Raw genomic sequence first — 19602 nt, 5'->3', positions numbered from 1 at the left:
TTTGCACATGTACATTCAATCTTCCATATTTAATCTTCCTATTTCAGACTAGTAATGCTTAGTTAAATCCTGGTTGTATATATTCACATTCTTATTTTTGATATCTTTTAGTACTTATTCACTTTGTAGTTAATATTATATTGTGTTTAGATTGCTAATATTGTGTTTTTTACTCATATTGTGTGTTGGATAACCTGCTGCTGTAACGCCACAATTTCCCAGTTTGGGATCAATAAAGTAATTCTATTCTATTCTATTCTATTAGTGTCCTCTATAGCTTTGAATCATATAGAAAAAAAGTCATTGTAGTGATCTTAGAAACTGAAATTAATACTTAATGAGTTATAAACACAACATCTTTTCGTGAGAAAGTTTAAGATGCCTAAAATAACTTTTGAATGTTGTGTGTGCTGTGACATTATGTCCTTTTCTATTCTGTAAAAACATGATAAGAGGTGCATGATTACATCACTTTTACTCATATGCTACATAGTTTTGTTTTGGGTTTAACTGATAGTTTCACCACATAACCCTAACCCTAACCCTAAGACCAAAGGTCGAGGTGTTACTGACCCCTCCTCTCCTCGGCGATGTCTGAAAAACCCACCTTCACTTTTACTGTTACCCTCAAAAGTGACTTCAGATTAACATAGATTGGCCATCAAACTTAACTTTAAGAAGTTATTTTTGCAAGTACTAGATCAACCAGATTCTTCTCATATCAGTCTCAATGATGAAAGTGTGAACAAAAGTCTTGTTTATTTGAGCTGCTGCAACAACAAAATAATTGCCCAATGGGGTATCAAGAAAGTTGATCTTTTCTTATCTTATCTTAAGTAGATACCTCAACACTATAGCCAGGCTGACAGAGAGTCATGTATTCCTAGACATCATTTGCTGAAAGAAGTCTTTCCCTTTTTTAGCAGCTCTATATTAGATATGATCAATATGTCTTTACTGGCAGGCTATGTACCACAGTCATTTAAAGTAGCGGTAATCAAACCTCTACTTAAAAAGCCTACTCTAGATTCAGGAACTCTAGCAAACTACAGGCCTATATCCAACCTTCCTTTTATCTCAAAGATCCTGGTGAAAGTGGTAGCTAAACAGCTGTGTGACTTTCTCCATGACAACAGTTTATTTGAGAAGTTTCAGTCAGGATTTAGAGTCCACCATAGAACTCAGACTGCACTAGTTAGAGTTACAAACGATCTACTTCTAGCTTCAGACAGGGGACTTCTCTCTGTGCTCGTCTTATTAGATCTTAGTGCTGCTTTTGACACTATTGACCATCAGATCCTATTATACAGACTAGAAGTGTGTCAGGGTCTTTAAAGGCAGTATGAGCCTGACTGTCTTCAGAGAACTACTGTAATGTCTTCTCTCCGTGCTGCACAATGTAAAAAGGTTTTTGACACCAAGTTTTAAACTTCTTCAGAGAACCAGCAATTCTCATATTTTTGGAATCATTTCTCTCACATTTGTATATTTATCTGTTTTCTTTAATTTCACAATTTTATAAATAATGAAAGTAAAAAGTCCTAATGAGGAAGAACTAGTCAATTAACGGACAAAACTTAAATCCCTGCCCAGCCTGTCAGACTGTTAGTTAAAAATAACATAACCCTAACGTTCTACTGACAACAGTTTACACTGAGCTCTAATGAAACAGATATAATTCACATCTTTGTGTGGATACAGGATTTACATATTTAAGCATACTGACAGTAAAGACCCTAAATCTCTGGGTTTAAAGGGGTAAACGTGCAAATCACTATTAATGTTTGTCCTTTGTGATGGAATTTGACTTAACTTGTAAAACATGCAGCATTCAGGCACACAATGTGGAGTGAAACTTAAGAGTTTCAGGCTGCATGAATCAAATTAACCAGGCGTACTCTGTATGATTGTATAGAAGTCGTAGTTGAATGTCACCTCTCTTACTTTATGACTGAATCATTTATGAAACACGACCACAGCTCATGATTAAAGAGCTCAAATTGAAAGTTCTGATTGTCGGGGATGACCTGAGAGCTCACACAAAAGTGTGTACTTTGACATAATCTCTCATAACATACTCCTTGACAGACTAGCCTCCATTGGAATCACTGAAACACCCTTGAACTGGGTTTCAATCATATCTCTCTGATTGCACTCAGTTCACTGAACTCAAAACCTTCAAACACTAGCCAATTCCAGTCACTACAGCGGTTCTTCAGGGTTCTGTCCTGGGCCCCCTTCTGTTCAATCTATCTCCTTACTCTTCCTATCTTCTGTGAAAATATAGCATCCAGTTCCATTGCTATGCGGATGACACCCAGCTCTACCTATCCACCAAACCCACCTCCTCCCCCTCCTGCCTACAGGATATTAAATCCTGCTTCTCCTGCAACTTACTGAAATTAAACAGTGACAAAACCGATTTTCTCCTCAGGTTCTCTTCAACCTGACAGTTTTTCTCTCACTGTTGACCACTCCTCCGTTTCAACCTCCTATCTCACCCTACAGTACTGCCATAATCATTAACACCCTGGTTACATAACCCTACCCCTAACCCACTTGCATAATCCCCCAGAACCCCCTTGAATAATCACATCACTCATTTCCTTCAGCAGCTTCATTGGCTTCGGTTAAATATCGCATTGACTAAAAGATTCTGCTCCTCAACTGTAAGGCCATCCATAACCTCGCTCCTCTGTACCTCTCTGAACTCTTGCACATGAACACACCCATCCACACTCTTAGGTGTTCTTCCTCCATTCAACTCACTGCACCAACCGCCCGCCTGTCCACCACGGGGTCCTGAGCTTTTAGCCACTCTGCCCCGTCCTCTGGAACTTTAATTTTATATTCTGTAAATTTGTCTTTTTAATGTTAAATGTATATATATTTTGTTACTTTGTTGTTTTTATCTCTGCTTTGTAAAGTGACCTTGAGTGCTTTGGAAGGCACCTTTACATAAAATATATTATTATTATTATTATTATTATTATTGTAACCCCATCACTAGTCCTAAACAACTAATTGATTTTTTTTAAATAATAAAAACCCTTGAAAGGATTGTGAAGAACCTTGTACACCTAACGCCGGGCGATCAGGCTGAAATTCAACTTAAATTTAAAAAAAAGAGTCGTATAACTCGTAAATTGGGTCTAAACCAGCTTGATATCATACAGTGTACGCCCGGCTTAAGGAAACGACTGAACAGGTACACAAACAGTACAAGCACAGTAACTGAGCATGCTCCAATCACAGAACGGTTAGATGAGGAAGTAAACATACTGTAAAAGCTGGCCATTACATAGTTTTGGCAGCGATCACCTGTAAATTCATTTGGACACCTGAGCAAGAAAGAAAGAACAGAGAAGAGACAAAGAGTTAGTTCATGAAAGAGACGTTAAAAACCCACATCATCATCACTGGTGTTAACAGGAAGGACCAGGTGGACCAAAGAGTCCAGTTTTAGTGTGTAAGACTGAGTTATAGTCTTAGACCTTTATTATAACTGAACTATTGTCTCCTATTTCAAGAGATTTTAGGAGAAATGGTCTACATTAACCCCTCTGAACAATGTCTCAGCTGCAGACTGAAATGTGCATGTACATAAACCGCACAACATGTAAAGGGAGTCATGACTCATCCATTTAATTACATAGACCAATATGGTAAGAGAGCACAAAGTTCTAAGTTAGATCTGTGTTTGATCAACCAGTGACTCCTCTGCACCATGTTGATGAGAACTACTGATGTGGCAACGAAATCATTCGTCTTAATATCTGAAAAGTTCTGATGCAGGATGATCCGGAAAATTCTGGCTCCTGAGGGTAAGGAGTGGGGCGAACAGTCAGATTCAGTTTTACACCACTAAAGTTTGACGCTCTGGACCGTACAGATGACTTCAGATGACTTTTTAACAGCATGGATGACCTTCACTTTATCTCTGAACACTGGACTTTTAAGACCTTGGAGTATCATGGGTGGCCCACAGATGACCTTGGAGAATTATGGATGACCAGTAGATGACCTTGGAGTACTATGGATGACCGTCAGATGACCTTTTAATATCATGGATGACCTGCAGATGACCTCTGAAGAGTATAGTTGACCTCTAGATGACCTTGAAGCATTATGGATGACCTATAGATAACCTTGCGGAATTATGGATGACCTCTAAATAGAGTCTGATGGGATTTGGAGTACATGCAGGTTTCAGTTACTCTGCAGATGAGATCTGAATGCTTTAGAGCCATGAAACGGGCTCCTTAGATCAGTTTGGAACACATCAGCAGATTTTTCTCTGCATTTAAAGGTAACATGAATTACTCCTGCAGTTCTATGAGAAAATGCGACGGGGGTGAAACACCAGTAATGACATGTGGGATTGAATACAGGTGTGTAAACATACGTTTTGGGTCTGAGACTTTCTTAAGCACAGCTTGTTCACATCGGTGCCCAGTGAATCCCGCCGAGCACCTGGTGGATGGGCAGAGAGGGAGAGACATAAACAGTCCTGACAGGTGAAACAAATGAAAATACATGGACAAACACATAGACGGTGGAGCACAGACACACAAGAAAACAAAGGGTAATGGATACAAAACGACAACAATACTGATACTGGCAGGGAATCACTCTTCTGCCCCCTTGTATGGACTCATCTATGGAAGTTTCATCAGAAAATGTGTGGTTGCAGCAGGATGGAATGGGTAGTAGCGGGGTTGGATGGCTGATCAAATCTGTTGAAGAAAATGTTCATGTCATTCACTCACTCCTGGTCCCTAACCGGTTTTCAGGTCCTTCCAGACTCCTCTGATGTTCTTCTGCTGTATCTGTTCCACCATATTCCTCATGTAGTTGCTTTTTCCCTCTGCTCTCTCTGCATAGTCTTCACCTTTATGTCAGGAGTAATCCATGGTTTACATCATCGGAGGAGGAAAAAGACAGAGGTGACCCCTGTTTCCATTCAGGAGGTCAGTGTGGACATTGTGGAGGACAACAAGTACTTAGGAGAGGACTTGGACAATAAACTGGACTGGTCTAAGAACACAGAGGCCGTCTACAAAAAGGGCTGAGCCACCTCTACTTCCTGAGGAGGCTGAGGTCCTTTAACATCTGCAGGAAGATGCTGAGGATGTTTTATGAGTCTGTGGTGGCCAGTGCTATCCTGCTTGCTGTTGTGTGCTGGGGCAGCAGGCTGAGTGTAGTGGACTCGAACAGTGCAATCTGTCCCCAAGCCAGTCAAAATGTTTGTCCATATCGAGCCTTAATCATACACCCTGCAAGCAACTGTAACAACCCAATTTCCCCCTGGGATTAATAAAGTATTTCTGATTCTGGGCCAGCTGGAAAGAGCAAAAAAATGATACCTGCACCTTGTGGACAGCAGAGATGAGCAATGGAGTAGTGCAAGCCTGGTAGAAGGCAGAGGCAGCAGATTTTCCCTGAAAATACTTAATTGCCTGTCCCTAACCATTGGCGGACATGGCTCTTCAATGTTGTGTGAAGGTCTGGAACAGTTTTGGAGTGCAAGACCGAGAAGGTGATTGTCATTTTTAAAAAGGGGACCTGATGTTGTGTTCCAACTATCAGCAAAGCACACTACTTAACCATCAGGGAAAGTTTAGCCAACGAGTGATTCCCCCTTAATTCCTTCGGGTGATACTGTGGCAATATGCAATATCAGGGTAATTTCATTGCGCCATCCAGTCCCTGTATAGCCAAATAAGTGCTGTTCCTTCATCCTTAGAATAAAGGAAAACAAGTTCCTGGTGGGTGCCGGTCTCTTGTCAATGATTTTGTGATTTTCCTGGATAAGATCTCAATGTGGAACTGGGAAGAACATCTGGTTTAGAAACCTTAGAATGGCATCTGTGCTTTTTGCAGATGGTGTGGATCTGTTAGTGACATGAAGCTGGGCCAGACCTCCAGCAGGCATTTGGGTGGTTTTCAGCCAAGTAAGAAGTCACCAGATTGAGATTTAGCTCTTCAAGCCTAAATTCATGGTTCTCTGATTGTATCCAGAGCCTTGCTCTCTCTGGGTGGGGAGTACGTTTCTGTCATAGATAGGGAGTTGAAGTATGTCGGGGTCTATTTCAAAAAGAAGTTTAAATGGATAGTGACATCTAAAGATGGCTTAGTGCAGCATCAACAAGTGGTCCAGTATCTGATCAGGATCCTCCTCTGTCCATTCTTTGGTGGATTTCTGAGATAGTTGGACTCATACTAGACCCTATATGTAATCCCTGATTTGGTCTAGAGTCTCCTTGGTCTTCCAGGAGAAGCTGGAAAATGTTTCTGGTCAGAAGGATGTCTGGACTCATTTCTTAGCCTGCTGACAATCAACCCTGGCCCGGATAAGTGCTGGATAATGGAAGGATGGATGAATAAATCCCTCTTTCCCCTCTGTCACTGTACAGTGCTGATGCTGATGTTAAAATGTGTATGGTTGTTTTCTGATTGTTTCTATAAAGTAGTGCTACAGTACTGAAATATAATTTTACCCCAGTGAATAAAGTGTTCAATGTTTTTGAGAGCTGGACTTGAAGGTCAGGGATTGAGGGCTATTATGGAGAATTATTTGGCAGTGAATAAACTCAGTAACAGGCTGGGATTAACATTTTATCTGCAGCTTTCTTAACAATAACATCTCTAATTCACATCACTGAGATGTACCGCCCTCCCGCATTTCTACATTTTCTGGTTGAATCAAACTTTATTTCATCATAATTGTATTGTTTGCTTCAATATGGGCAGATCTTGTTTCTTTCAGAGCAGCTCTTCCTTTAAATCACCTCTTTACTCACCTGTGTTATTTACTGAACATGATGAGGACATAACCCATCCCAGCAGTAAATACACCTTCATTCAGATGAGCTCTTGAATCACAGTCACTGTTAGAACCTTTTGGGAGTCATACCTGCAGAGAAACTTTGTGCTGCCGGGCATGATTTCAAGGGTGAAGCACTCTCCTCCGTTGACGCAGTAGTTCCTCTGGCTGTTGCTGCAGCGCGTCACATGACTGGAGGTCTTAGCTTTAGTGGTGGTGCTGGTGGCAGCTGCAGAGGACAAAAGGTTATTACAGCAGCAAGAACAGCACAGGTACAGAGTGTACATTATATAGAGTTAGGACAGTAAATGTGAAAACCAATGTAAAGCATGCTGAAAAAGTCTTTCAAACACTCACTGTCTGTCAGACTGGGTTCATTTGAATGTAAAACCAGTTGGACTAAATATATAAGATACTTTAAAACATTCATATTTAAACCAGCACATTTTTCATTCAATAAAACATCAGGGGTTGGAGCTGCAAGTTTAGTCTCATTTTATTATTTAGATTACTACGTTGGGCTATTTTGGCTTTTACTGCCAGGAAATGAAGGACACATGTCATTTCACTTCCCTATGAGAAGAGAGTGGGGGGGACGACATGCAGCAGCGCCTGGGGGGCTCAGGATGGCTCCGTTTATTGAGTTTGAATCGTGGTTGCTGAGTGAAGTCGTTCTCTTTGAGGACGTCATACTATGTGCTGAGCAAAGCATATTTTATTCAGTATTTGTCCAGATTTAAGAACATTTGACACAGAGGTCAAACTTCACACTGACAGTTCAGATGTAGACTTGTGTCTATTACCAGTTTATCGTTTATAATACTCAGAGCAGTGAAGAAGACTGGACACATGTTGGAGCAGTTTGTTCAGCATCAGTCTGTCCCCAGAGATTACACACTTTAAATAGCTGATCAATTGAAGTTTTTGTTTGTTGTCCGCCCATCTTTATGAGCGATGGCACGGTCCCTCACTCTCCCGTATGAGCTCTCTCTCCCACTTATGGTACAGACCCACAGTTTTCTTTAAATACATGTTTTTGACACAATGAGGCTCTTTGAAAGGCCCAGCCAGCCTGGTCTACACCGCAAGCTAATGTTGAGTAAATCAACTTTAAGGAGTGCCTTTTTTATGGAAAGACTCTTCGATCAAGACAACAGGTGAGCAGCGGCGCCGGGTGTGAAGTAGATGTGTGCAGTGCTTCTGTCACATCTCTAACCCTATACATTATAAAAAATTAAAGGTGCCACAGACGTGAACATGATGTTTGGTCTGCTCAGTGTTGGTATCTCTGAAGAAAGGGTTCAGCTTATGATGGAATGGTAATGCCAGTTTCTAGTCCCTCTGGCCTTGTTCACTTTGTTTTGAAGAGAATAAAGATGAAGAGATATTTCATTTGATCATGGCAGTCACTTTGGTTCAATCAACAGTCATTTCAAATATGTTGAAGATGTGTAAGAAAGCACACATCACCGTGCAGCAGCCCTCAGCGAAAATACAATTATCTGTAATAGATCACTGTGTGATATTCTCCTATTTACACAAACACCCTGCTCTTCATTTAGCTAAAGAATGCTAACTGTGCAAAGCTAGGCTAAAACCACTGTGGACCTCGACCTGACTTCCTGGGGTCCGTTTCAGAAACACGGCTGAACAAACCCTAAGTCTAACCCTGAGCTCTCAGTTGATTTACCCTCAGGTGGGAAACTCTGAGTTTCTGGTTCCAGATCAGCTGATTTGAGTTCAATCAACTCTGAGTAGGTTCCCTTGGTGTTCAGCGCGTGCACCACGACAATAAATAGCCCCGATACTACGATTCACCGTGCCAACAGGTGACAATTACAGGTCCTTATACTTATATTAAAGGTTAAAACTGGTGAAAATGTGTTGAACCTGAAATGTAATTTAATTTAGGTTCAATGCAGCTCAAAATGTAATATAAGAACAAACACGGCTAAAAGTAGTACCTTAGTTTAATCATATTTTTGGCTATTAAATAAAAGAATATCATTGAGTGGATATTTCAATGTGCATTAGGCCCAACATAATGCTGGTATCACACACACACACACACACACACACACACACACACACACACACACACACACACACACACACACACACACACACTTCCTCTACTTATATCCTGTTTAGTTCATTCATTAGATGAACATCTCCAGATGTAAATGTATGCTTATTCCCTGCAGAGAAACACTGCAGTCCCTTCATCTCGAGGCTCCTTGACTAAAGAACATGTTTTACAAAACAATTTATTTTATTGACTTAAAGTGTTCCTCCCAGATAATATTAAAACAACCTGTACCTTTATTCAGACAACCGATGAATCTCCAGGAAATGAAACCGTGTTTCCAGCTTAGAGGAGATGGAGAGAAACCGGGGTTCATTGAAGAAAACCTGCTCCCGACCAGGCTAGGTTCACAGACTCAGTTACCATAGTAACAGACTCACAGCTTAAGTTACCATAGTAACAGACTCAGAGCTTCAGTTACGCCTCTTTCTTAGGTTTGAGTGACCTCACTTACAGAAAAGGAAAACCCAGTTTCCCTTAAGTAAAGTAAGACTCAGTGAGAGTGTTAACCAGCTGATTGTACATGTTAACAGTACCAACACTGCCCCCTCTACTGGAGATAATTACTTCCTTGGACTAAACCCCAGAGATGTGACTACATCAGACGTGTCATGGCGGTCTGCAGACACACTGATTAGTGGGATGTTTTCTTTTCCTGAGGCGGATGGATACAGGGGGCATCAATTAGCCGCCAGCGACTCTGACCTTGAAATGGAGCACGGGCAGAAAGCAGGAAGTCTCTGTGTACCACAGCCTCGAGTTTCAGTCTGTGTCCTGCATCATTTATTGATTTCACTGTTTCAGATGACTGGAAATGTTCCTCCACACATTTTAGGTACCTTCCTCATTATATATTCAGAATAACACCATAAAAACGCCCACTTACTGTTCTGAGCCCAAATCACTGCAGTACAATGTGAGCATGAATAGTTAAAGAGGCCGACTGAAGGTTCCTCAGGTCTCAACACAAACGTTGTTGTGTGTAATATTTCAGAGCTTAGTCACAGCCGCTCTGCAGCTCTCTGCAAGTCTCAACACGTCTGCAGCCACAACCAGTCCTGAAAACAGGATACTTACGTTCCAGCCCGCAGAGCAGATGCAACGCCTGAATATACCTTTATATACCTTTATATACCTTTATATACCTTCATATACCTTTATATACCTTCATATACCTTTGTATACTTTTATATATTTCATATACCTTTATATACCTTTATATACATTAATATACCTTTATATACCTTTATATACCTTTATATACCTTTATATACCTTCATATACCTTTGCATACTTTTATATATTTCATATACCTTTATATACCTTTATATACATTAATATACCTTTATATACCTTCATATACCTTTATATACCTTTATATACCTTTATATACCTTCATATACCTTTATATACATTAATATACCTTTATATACCTTTATATACCTTTATATACATTAATATACCTTTAGTTTATGTGTAACCTTTATATATCTTTATATACCTTTATATACCTTTAGTTTATGTGTAACCTTTATATATCTTTATATACCTTTATATACCTTTATATACATTAATATACCTTTATATACCTTTAGTTTATGTGTAACCTTTATATACCTTTATATACCTTTATATACCTTTAGTTTATGTGTAACCTTTATATATCTTTATATACCTTTATATACCTTTAGTTTATGTGTAACCTTTATATATCTTTATATACCTTTATATACCTTTAGTTTATGTGTAACCTTTATATATCTTTATATACCTTTATATACCTTTAGTTTATGTGTAACCTTTATATATCTTTATATACCTTTATATACCTTTATATACATTAATATACCTTTATATACCTTTAGTTTATGTGTAACCTTTATATACCTTTATATACCTTCATATACCTTTATATACATTAATATACCTTTATATACCTTTAGTTTATGTGTAACCTTTATATATCTTTATATACCTTTATATACCTTTAGTTTATGTGTAACCTTTATATATCTTTATATACCTTTATATACCTTTAGTTTATGTGTAACCTTTATATATCTTTATATACCTTTATATACCTTTAGTTTATGTGTAACCTTTATATATCTTTATATACCTTTATATACCTTTATATACATTAATATACCTTTATATACCTTTAGTTTATGTGTAACCTTTATATACCTTTATATACCTTCATATACCTTTATATACATTAATATACCTTTATATACCTTTAGTTTATGTGTAACCTTTATATACACTAACCATAGAGCTCCCAGTGTTCCCAGAGCTCCCAGTGAACATTTGTGGTAATGAGCTGGTACTTACAGACTGTTGGGATGATGTCGTTGGTCTCCTGTGTTGTCAGAGGGTGGGGGGTCTGTTTGGTAGTGCTGGGACGTTCAGCGTTGTACTTCAGGGTCACAGAGGGATCAGGAGGAACCTTCGGCCCTCTTGTGGATTTGTCTTCCAGGAAAACATCTGGATGTCCCGACGTGAGTGCATGACGTTCCACTGTGATGGAGGGGCTCAGGGAGGTGGAAGTCAGGGGGGCTGAGGTTAGAGAGGTGGGGGAAAGAGATGAGAGAGGGACGGACACAGTTAGTCCCAGCGTGGGGTCGGCTGAGATGATGAAAGGGTCCTGTCCGATGGGTTTAGGGTCAAGGTGAGTGGGTGGTTCGTACTCAAAGATCTTATCCACAAAGACCCACTTGAGTCCAGCGGTGCAGAGAGCGAGGCTGAGCAGGCAGGCCAGGATGGGCAGGATGCAGATTTTCTCTGAGTGCACACAGTTTCTAATCTGTTCCATCTCTACGCACACACAGCAGCTCCCCGCCAACGCCATGATGCCCACAGCCCCCATGTGCTCGCCATCATCAGCACCGGCCTCTGCGTCTCCCTCTGCAGCCTCCTCCCCGCTCTGACCAGCTGCCTCCTCTTCCTCTGCCTCTTCCTGTTTCTCCTTTGGTTTCTCCTCCGGGACTCGTCCGGTGTCGACAGTCGAGCTGGTGGGGGAGGCCGCTGCAGGAGGGGGGGGCGGCCCTGCAGAGAAGTCGTCCGTGCCCTCAGTCATCCTGTCCTGCTGGAGGATGAAGAGTTCTAACCCAGAGCATCACAGAGCGTCTGTCTGCGTCCCGTCGGCTCCTGTTTGTGTTCCATGGTCAGCTTTAGGAGATTACAACGTTGTTAACACTCTCTGAGCTTTGAAGACAGTCTGCACACGAGGAAGAGGAGATCCTTATTCATGCTTTCTCAGAGGAAACACCAGAATCAGTCTATAAAGACAAGCCTCACATTTGCTGCAGACAGAAACAGAAGCCGAGGATAAGATTCTTTAAATGTTGAACACAGTGCAGAGTGAACATGAGCACACACTCACCTGAGCTTTGATGAAGCATGAGGCGGGCCGGCTGCAGCTGCAGCAGCTGGAGAGACGAAGACGGGACGGCCAAGCACTGCGGATACATGCTGTCTGCTGAAGTCGACTCGCTGAACGCTGAATCATCAGGGAGCGGCAGGTGCCCTTCCTCTCAGCCAGCAGAAACAGATGAGTAAGGAGAACGAGAGAGAAAGACACTTACAGAGAGGGAGGGGGGGGCTGCAGCAGAGGATGGGATACTCCCCTTTTCCTCCCCTCACCCCTCCTCTGTCTCCTCCCCTCACCCCTCCTCTGTCTCTCTCGGTCAGTGATAGCAGGGCGTTCTCCTCCCTCTCCTCCTCTTCCTGTCTCTGATCCGAGCACAAAGCATCCAGCTAAGCAAGTTCCTACTTGATCCAATTAGAGTGCACGGCAGCCAATCCCAGGTCGGCACACTGCTGTAGCCCCCCCCCCCCCCCCCCCCCCACAGCACCACTCCCCATTGATAACACTGATACCACAGGGTGTGTTTCTGTGAGGGGGAAGCAGACATATGATCCTGGGGGGGGAGGGGGGGGATCAGCAGTGATGTGCTTTCATCATTTACTGTTTGTGTTAATATATGAAAAATACATCCTAATGACATACATATTTTAATTTATAAAATATATTTTGTTTACGGTTTGCTGCACCAATCAAGTCAGATATCGCTGCTGCACTTCTTAAAGAAGTTCATGAAAGTTAATTAAAGTGATCTCTGCAGTCTGAAATAAAACAGTGTTCATTTTGGAGATATTGATCCCGAAACTAACACTTCCTCTTAGTGTGACAGAAAGATGGTCGATAAAACCCCTCTACACACACGCACACACACACACACACACACACACACACACAGAACCCTAACCCTTCTGAGGAGGATTAAACGTGGGCCTAAAGGTCAGATCAGCTGTGGCCCTCTCAGACAAAATTAATCCCACTAATGGGTCCTGTGTGTGTGTGTGTGTGTGTGTGTGTGTGTGTGTGTGTGTGTGTGTGTGCTCGTGTTTTTTTGTCTGCGTGTTTGTCTGTGTTTATGTGTGTGTGTATGTGTGTGTGTCTGTGTTTACATGGCTTAGGACCAAACAAAAACACTTTGTGCATTTTTTGTGTGACATCACCATTCATCAGCATGCAGGGATGATAAATAAATAAAAAAACATAAATAATACAATAATAACTCAATACATTGATTACGTAATTAAATCATGCTTTCAGTTTCATCCATTCTGACCACTCAGGGCGGGGCTTAAAATTGATATGACCCACCTCCCTCAGTCATAGGTTTATATTTTAAACCAACAGTCACATGACCTGAGATGACACAAAGGAGATGTTAAGATGTGTAAAGTCCTCCAGAGGGCAGCAATGAGACACACCTCAGAGTTTCATACCTGAGAGTTTAAAACAGTCTCTAAATGTACTATGGGAGGTAGAGCCTTCAGTTATCAGGCCTGCTCATGGTACCTACGGTCTCTAAATGTACTATGGGAGGTAGAGCCTTCACTTATCAGGCCTGCTCGTGGTACCCAAGGTCTCTAAAATGTACTATGGGAGGGAGAGCCTTCAGTTATCAGGCCTGCTTGTGGTGCCTACAGTCTCTAAATGTACTATGGGAGGTAGAGCCTTCACTTATCAGGCCTGCTTGTGGTGCCTACAGTCTCTAAATGTACTATGGGAGGTAGAGCCTTCACTTATCAGGCCTGCTCGTGGTACCCAAGGTCTCTAAAATGTACTATGGGAGGGAGAGCCTTCAGTTATCAGGCCTGCTTGTGGTGCCTACAGTCTCTAAATGTACTATGGGAGGTAGAGCCTTCAGTTATCAGACCTGCTCGTGGAACCTACGGTCTCTAAATGTACTATGGGAGGTAGAGCCTTCAGTTATCAGACCTGCTCGTGGAACCTACGGTCTCTAAATGTACTATGAGAGGTAGAGCCTTCAGTTATCAGGCCTGCTCGTGGTACAGTCTCTAAATGTACTATAGGAGGTAGATCCTTCAGTTATCAGGCCTGCTCGTGGTACCTACGGTCTCTAAATGTACTATGGGAGGTAGAGCCTTCAGTTATCAGGCCTGCTCGTGGTACCCAAGGTCTCTAAATGTACTATGGGAGGTAGAGCCTTCAGTTATCAGGCCTGCTCATGGTAGCTACGGTCTCTAAATGTACTATGGGAGGTAGAGCCTTCACTTATCAAGCCTGCTCGTGGTACCCAAGGTCTCTAAATGTACTATGGGAGGTAGAGCCTTCAGTTATCAGGCCTGCTTGTGGTGCCTACAGTCTCTAAATGTACTATGGGAGGTAGAGCCTTCACTTATCAGACCTGCTCGTGGAACCTACAGTCTCTAAATGTACTATGGGAGGTAGAGCCTTCAGTTATCAGGCCTGCTTGTGGTGCCTACAGTCTCTAAATGTACTATGGGAGGTAGAGCCTTCAGTTATCAGGCCTGCTCGTGGTACCTACAGTCTCTAAATGTACTATGGGAGGTAGAGCCTTCAGTTATCAGGCCTGCTCGTGGTACAGTCTCTAAATGTACTATAGGAGGTAGATCCTTCAGTTATCAGGCCTGCTCGTGGTACAGTCTCTAAATGTACTATGGGAGGTAGAGCCTTCAGTTATCAGGCCTGCTCGTGGTACCTACTGTTGGGGTTGTATGAAGTCAACTTTGGTTATATTCTTTAATAATTGTATTTAATTATTTTTTTAAAGATTTATTTTTTGGCTTTTTCGTGCCTTCAATACAGACAGAGGACAGTGGATAGAGTCAGAAACCAGAGAGAGAGAGGACAGTGGATAGAGTCAGAAACCAGAGAGAGAGAGAGAGGACAGTGGATAGAGTCAGAAACCAGAGAGAGAGAGGACAGTGGATAGAGTCAGAAACCAGAGAGAGAGAGGACAGTGGATAGAGTCAGAAACCAGAGAGAGAGAGGACAGTGGATAGAGTCAGAAACCAGAGAGAGAGAGGACAGTGGATAGAGTCAGAAACCAGAGAGAGAGAGAGGACAGTGGATAGAGTCAGAAACCAGAGAGAGAGAGGACAGTGGATAGAGTCAGAAACCAGAGAGAGAGAGGACAGTGGATAGAGTCGGAAACCAGAGAGAGAGAGGACAGTGGATAGAGTCGGAAACCAGGGAGAGAGAGGACAGTGGATAGAGTCAGAAACCAGAGAGAGAGAGGACAGTGGATAGAGTCAGAAACCAGAGAGAGAGAGCGGGGAATGACATGCAGAAAGAGGCCACAGGTGGAAGCGAACCCGGGCCTACCTCTTGAGACGAGAGTCTCAACACATCGGACGCGCGCCCTTACCATTGCGCCACCAGCGCACCCCAATTGTATTTAATTATTAATAATATAAATAACAATATCATTAAACTATGTTTAATCTCGTTTTGGGGCACCACCCTGTTATCAGGGAAATATAACCAAAATATCACTCAAATCAGTCTCAAATTAGTTACTTAATTACTAATATTATTAATAATGAATAACTATATTTAATAAATTGAAGGTGTGAAATCCGTACACAAAGCCTTCGCACCCAACTTATATCACAATGTAAATACACCAGTAATCACAAACAACTGCTCTCTTAAATTATAACAGAATTTATTTAAACAAAGCAACATCAATCCAAAATCAATGAACTTAATTAAACAAATAACTATTATAAACTAATCTAACAAACATTATCAAGCAAGGCTTGTGAATGAGGTGTAAATGTGTGTGTGTGTGTGTGTGTGTGTGTGTGTATGTATGTAGATGAGAGAGAGAGAGAGAAAGAGAGAAAACAAGATGGTGGAGAGAGACATTTTGTCACCATGTGGCTTCGTCACATGGTGACAAATGGTGGACAACAAATGAAGCCGTGTGGCTGCCTTTTGAAATAGTTTGAGCTCTCTGAGCTGAGTTCAGTAACTGTTACTTAAACACCAGAAAGCCAGTGGCCGGACTTTGATTCAACGGTGGGTACACTGGTCTTTCTGATTGTGAAAGCCGTTGACTGAAGGTAAACTAGCATAGCATTAAACACATAGACGAACACAGCAGTTCATTACAATAAAACACATGCAGCAGCTTACAACAGATAATAAACAGAATGTGACGTCAACAATGATGCATAATTATCAGTGGTTATAAAAGAAACATAACTATTTCTGAAACTATTTCTGCCCAGACCAAAGCTCTTACTTGGGGTAACTCCTGGTGAGCGTTGCAAAGTTGGTTAGATCGTCACTCTGTTGAATGTTAAATCAACAGATTCAGGCTGGTTTCCTTCGTGGCAGATGTAGGAGGAGGGTAGCGGGATTAAGATCTTCGACCAGAGTCCTGCTCTATAGGGTCTTCTGGTTGCAGGAGCCGAGTTCTTTATGTGTCCTTGTGGATTCAGGGATCAGTGGGCTTCCTTCAGCGCTCCTGTCCAGTTGTGTTCAATGACGTCTTACGAAAAATCAAAGGAAAGAAACTTTTCTTTTTGCTCGAACCTGATAGCATCTGATTGCGCCCAAAACTCCTGAAAATATGCCGTGGAAGTAGTCAGCTGAATGCTCTGATGCTTGAATTCAGCATGTGAAGAGCTACCTATACTGAGCAACCTCAGCTCTGGAGTTTAACCTATGTAAGTCAAGAGGAGGAAAGGGTTTGTCTCAAATGCTGGAGTCCATCTTGTTGGAGAGGGTATCCTCTGGTGTCGGCAGATCACACTTGAAGAGAAGGAAGCAATGCCTGGTGATTGCTTTTAAAGACTGGAGCTGCCTGTGGGTTTACCTCAGGCCTCCTCCAATGAGGATACAGAATTCAGACACCCCCTCCCCCCCACTTTTCACACCTATTTGTTAGTTTCTGTTGGGGGTTTGCTGGGCTAAGACTCCTTTGTTTAGTTGCCTCCAAAATAACTCCAGTCAGACTTGAGAACTGTGATACAGGCCTGAGTCCTTTGTCCAACACACATGGCTGAGGCCCAACACTACTGTCTCTAAATGTACTATGGGAGGTAGGGCCTTCAGTTATCAGGCCTGCTCGTGGTACCTACTGTCTCTAAATGTACAATGGGAGGTAGAGCCTTCAGTTATCAGGCCTGCTCGTGGTACCTACGGTCTCTAAATGTACTATGGGAGGTAGAGCCTTCAGTTATCAGGCCTGCTCGTGGTACCCAAGGTCTCTAAATGTACTATGGGAGGTAGAGCCTTCAGTTATCAGGCCTGCTCGTGGTACCTACTGTTGGGGTTGTATGAAGTCAACTTTGGTTATGTTCTTTAATAATTGTATTTAATTTTTTTTTTTAAAGATTTATTTTTTGGCTTTTTCGTGCCTTCAATACAGAGAGAGGACAGTGGATAGAGTCTGAAACCAGAGAGAGAGAGGACAGTGGATAGAGTCAGAAACCAGAGAGAGAGGACAGTGGATAGAGTCAGAAACCAGGGAGAGAGAGGACAGTGGATAGAGTCAGAAACCAGAGAGAGAGAGGACAGTGGATAGAGTCAGAAACCAGAGAGAGAGAGCGGGGAATGACATGCAGAAAGAGGCCACAGGTGGAAGCGAACCCGGGCCTACCTCTTGAGACGAGAGTCTCAACACATGGGACGCGCGCCCTTACCATTGCGCCACCAGCGCACCCCAATTGTATTTAATTATTAATAATATAAATAACAATATCATTAAACTATGTTTAATCTCGTTTTGGGGCACCACCCTGTTATCAGGGAAATATAACCAAAATATCACTCAAATCAGTCTCAAATTAGTTACTTAATTACTAATATTATTAATAATGAATAACTATATTTAATAAATTGAAGGTGTGAAATCCGTACACAAAGCCTTCGCACCCAACTTATATCACAATGTAAATACACCAGTAATCACAAACAACTGCTCTCTTAAATTATAACAGAATTTATTTAAACAAAGCAACATCAATCCAAAATCAATGAACTTAATTAAACAAATAACTATTATAAACTAATCTAACAAACATTATCAAGCAAGGCTTGTGAATGAGGTGTAAATGTGTGTGTGTGTGTGTGTGTGTATGTATGTAGATGAGAGAGAGAGAGAAAGAGAGAAAACAAGATGGTGGAGAGAGACATTTTGTCACCATGTGGCTTCGTCACATGGTGACAAATGGTGGACAACAAAGGAAGCCGTGTGGCTGCCTTTTGAAATAGTTTGAGCTCTCTGAGCTGAGTTCAGTAACTGTTACTTAAACACCAGAAAGCCAGTGGCCGGACTTTGATTCAACGGTGGGTACACTGGTCTTTCTGATTGTGAAAGCCGTTGACTGAAGGTAAACTAGCATAGCATTAAACACATAGACGAACACAGCAGTTCATTACAATAAAACACATGCAGCAGCTTACAACAGATAATAAACAGAATGTGACGTCAACAATGATGCATAATTATCAGTTGTTATAAAAGAAACATAACTATTTCTGAAACTATTTCTGCCCAGACCAAAGCTCTTACTTGGGGTAACTCCTGGTGATCGTTGCAAAGTTGGTTAGATCGTCACTCTGTTGAATGTTAAATCAACAGATTCAGGCAGGTTTCCTTCGTGGCAGATGTAGGAGGAGGGTAGCGGGATTAAGATCTTCGACCAGAGTCCTGCTCTATAGGGTCTTCTGGTTGCAGGAGCCGAGTTCTTTATGTGTCCTTGTGGATTCAGGGATCAGTGGGCTTCCTTCAGCGCTCCTGTCCAGTTGTGTTCAATGACGTCTTACGAAAAATCAAAGGAAAGAAACTTTTCTTTTTGCTCGAACCTGATAGCATCTGATTGCGCCCAAAACTCCTGAAAATATGCTGTGGAAGTAGTCAGCTGAATGCTCTGATGCTTGAATTCAGCATGTGAAGAGCTACCTATACTGAGCAACCTCAGCTCTGGAGTTTAACCTATGTAAGTCAAGAGGAGGAAAGGGTTTGTCTCAAATGCTGGAGTCCATCTTGTTGGAGAGGGTATCCTCTGGTGTCGGCAGATCACACTTGAAGAGAAGGAAGCAATGCCTGGTGATTGCTTTTAAAGACTGGAGCTGCCTGTGGGTTTACCTCAGGCCTCCTCCAATGAGGATACAGAATTCAGACACCCCCTCCCCCCCACTTTTCACACCTATTTGTTAGTTTCTGTTGGGGGTTTGCTGGGCTAAGACTCCTTTGTTTAGTTGCCTCCAAAATAACTCCAGTCAGACTTGAGAACTGTGATACAGGCCTGAGTCCTTTGTCCAACACACATGGCTGAGGCCCAACACTACTGTCTCTAAATGTACTATGGGAGGTAGAGCCTTCAGTTATCAGGC

The 19602-nt window shown here is 41.9% G+C and overlaps 1 protein-coding gene across 6 annotated transcripts in view; it reads right to left on the bottom strand.

Annotated features, from left to right (window-relative positions):
- The window catches only part of nrg1 (neuregulin 1), a 28693-nt gene extending 16186 nt beyond the window's left edge, over positions 1-12507 (bottom strand). For 2 of the 6 annotated variants that reach the window (XM_065965743.1, XM_065965744.1), the window contains exons 1-4: positions 12298-12507; positions 11247-12217; positions 6917-7055; positions 4406-4473 (exon numbers count right to left, since the gene is read on the bottom strand). In XM_065965743.1, the coding sequence (XP_065821815.1) occupies positions 4406-4473; positions 6917-7055; positions 11247-11991 (952 nt within the window). In that variant the 5' untranslated portion in view covers positions 11992-12217; positions 12298-12507. Of the gene's footprint in view, positions 1-3282; positions 3342-4405; positions 4474-6916; positions 7056-11246; positions 12218-12297 lie in introns of all 6 variants that reach the window. The other 4 variants (XM_020659257.2, XM_065965741.1, XM_065965742.1 and 1 more) reach the window with 4 other exon arrangements.
- Between the last annotated feature and the right edge of the window lie 7095 nt (positions 12508-19602).

Source organism: Labrus bergylta, chromosome 17 (assembly GCF_963930695.1).
Source record: "Labrus bergylta chromosome 17, fLabBer1.1, whole genome shotgun sequence".
Taxonomy (NCBI): domain Eukaryota; kingdom Metazoa; phylum Chordata; class Actinopteri; order Labriformes; family Labridae; genus Labrus; species Labrus bergylta.
The sequence above is the reverse complement of the archived record's forward strand: the minus strand, read 5'-3'. Positions and strand labels throughout refer to the sequence as shown.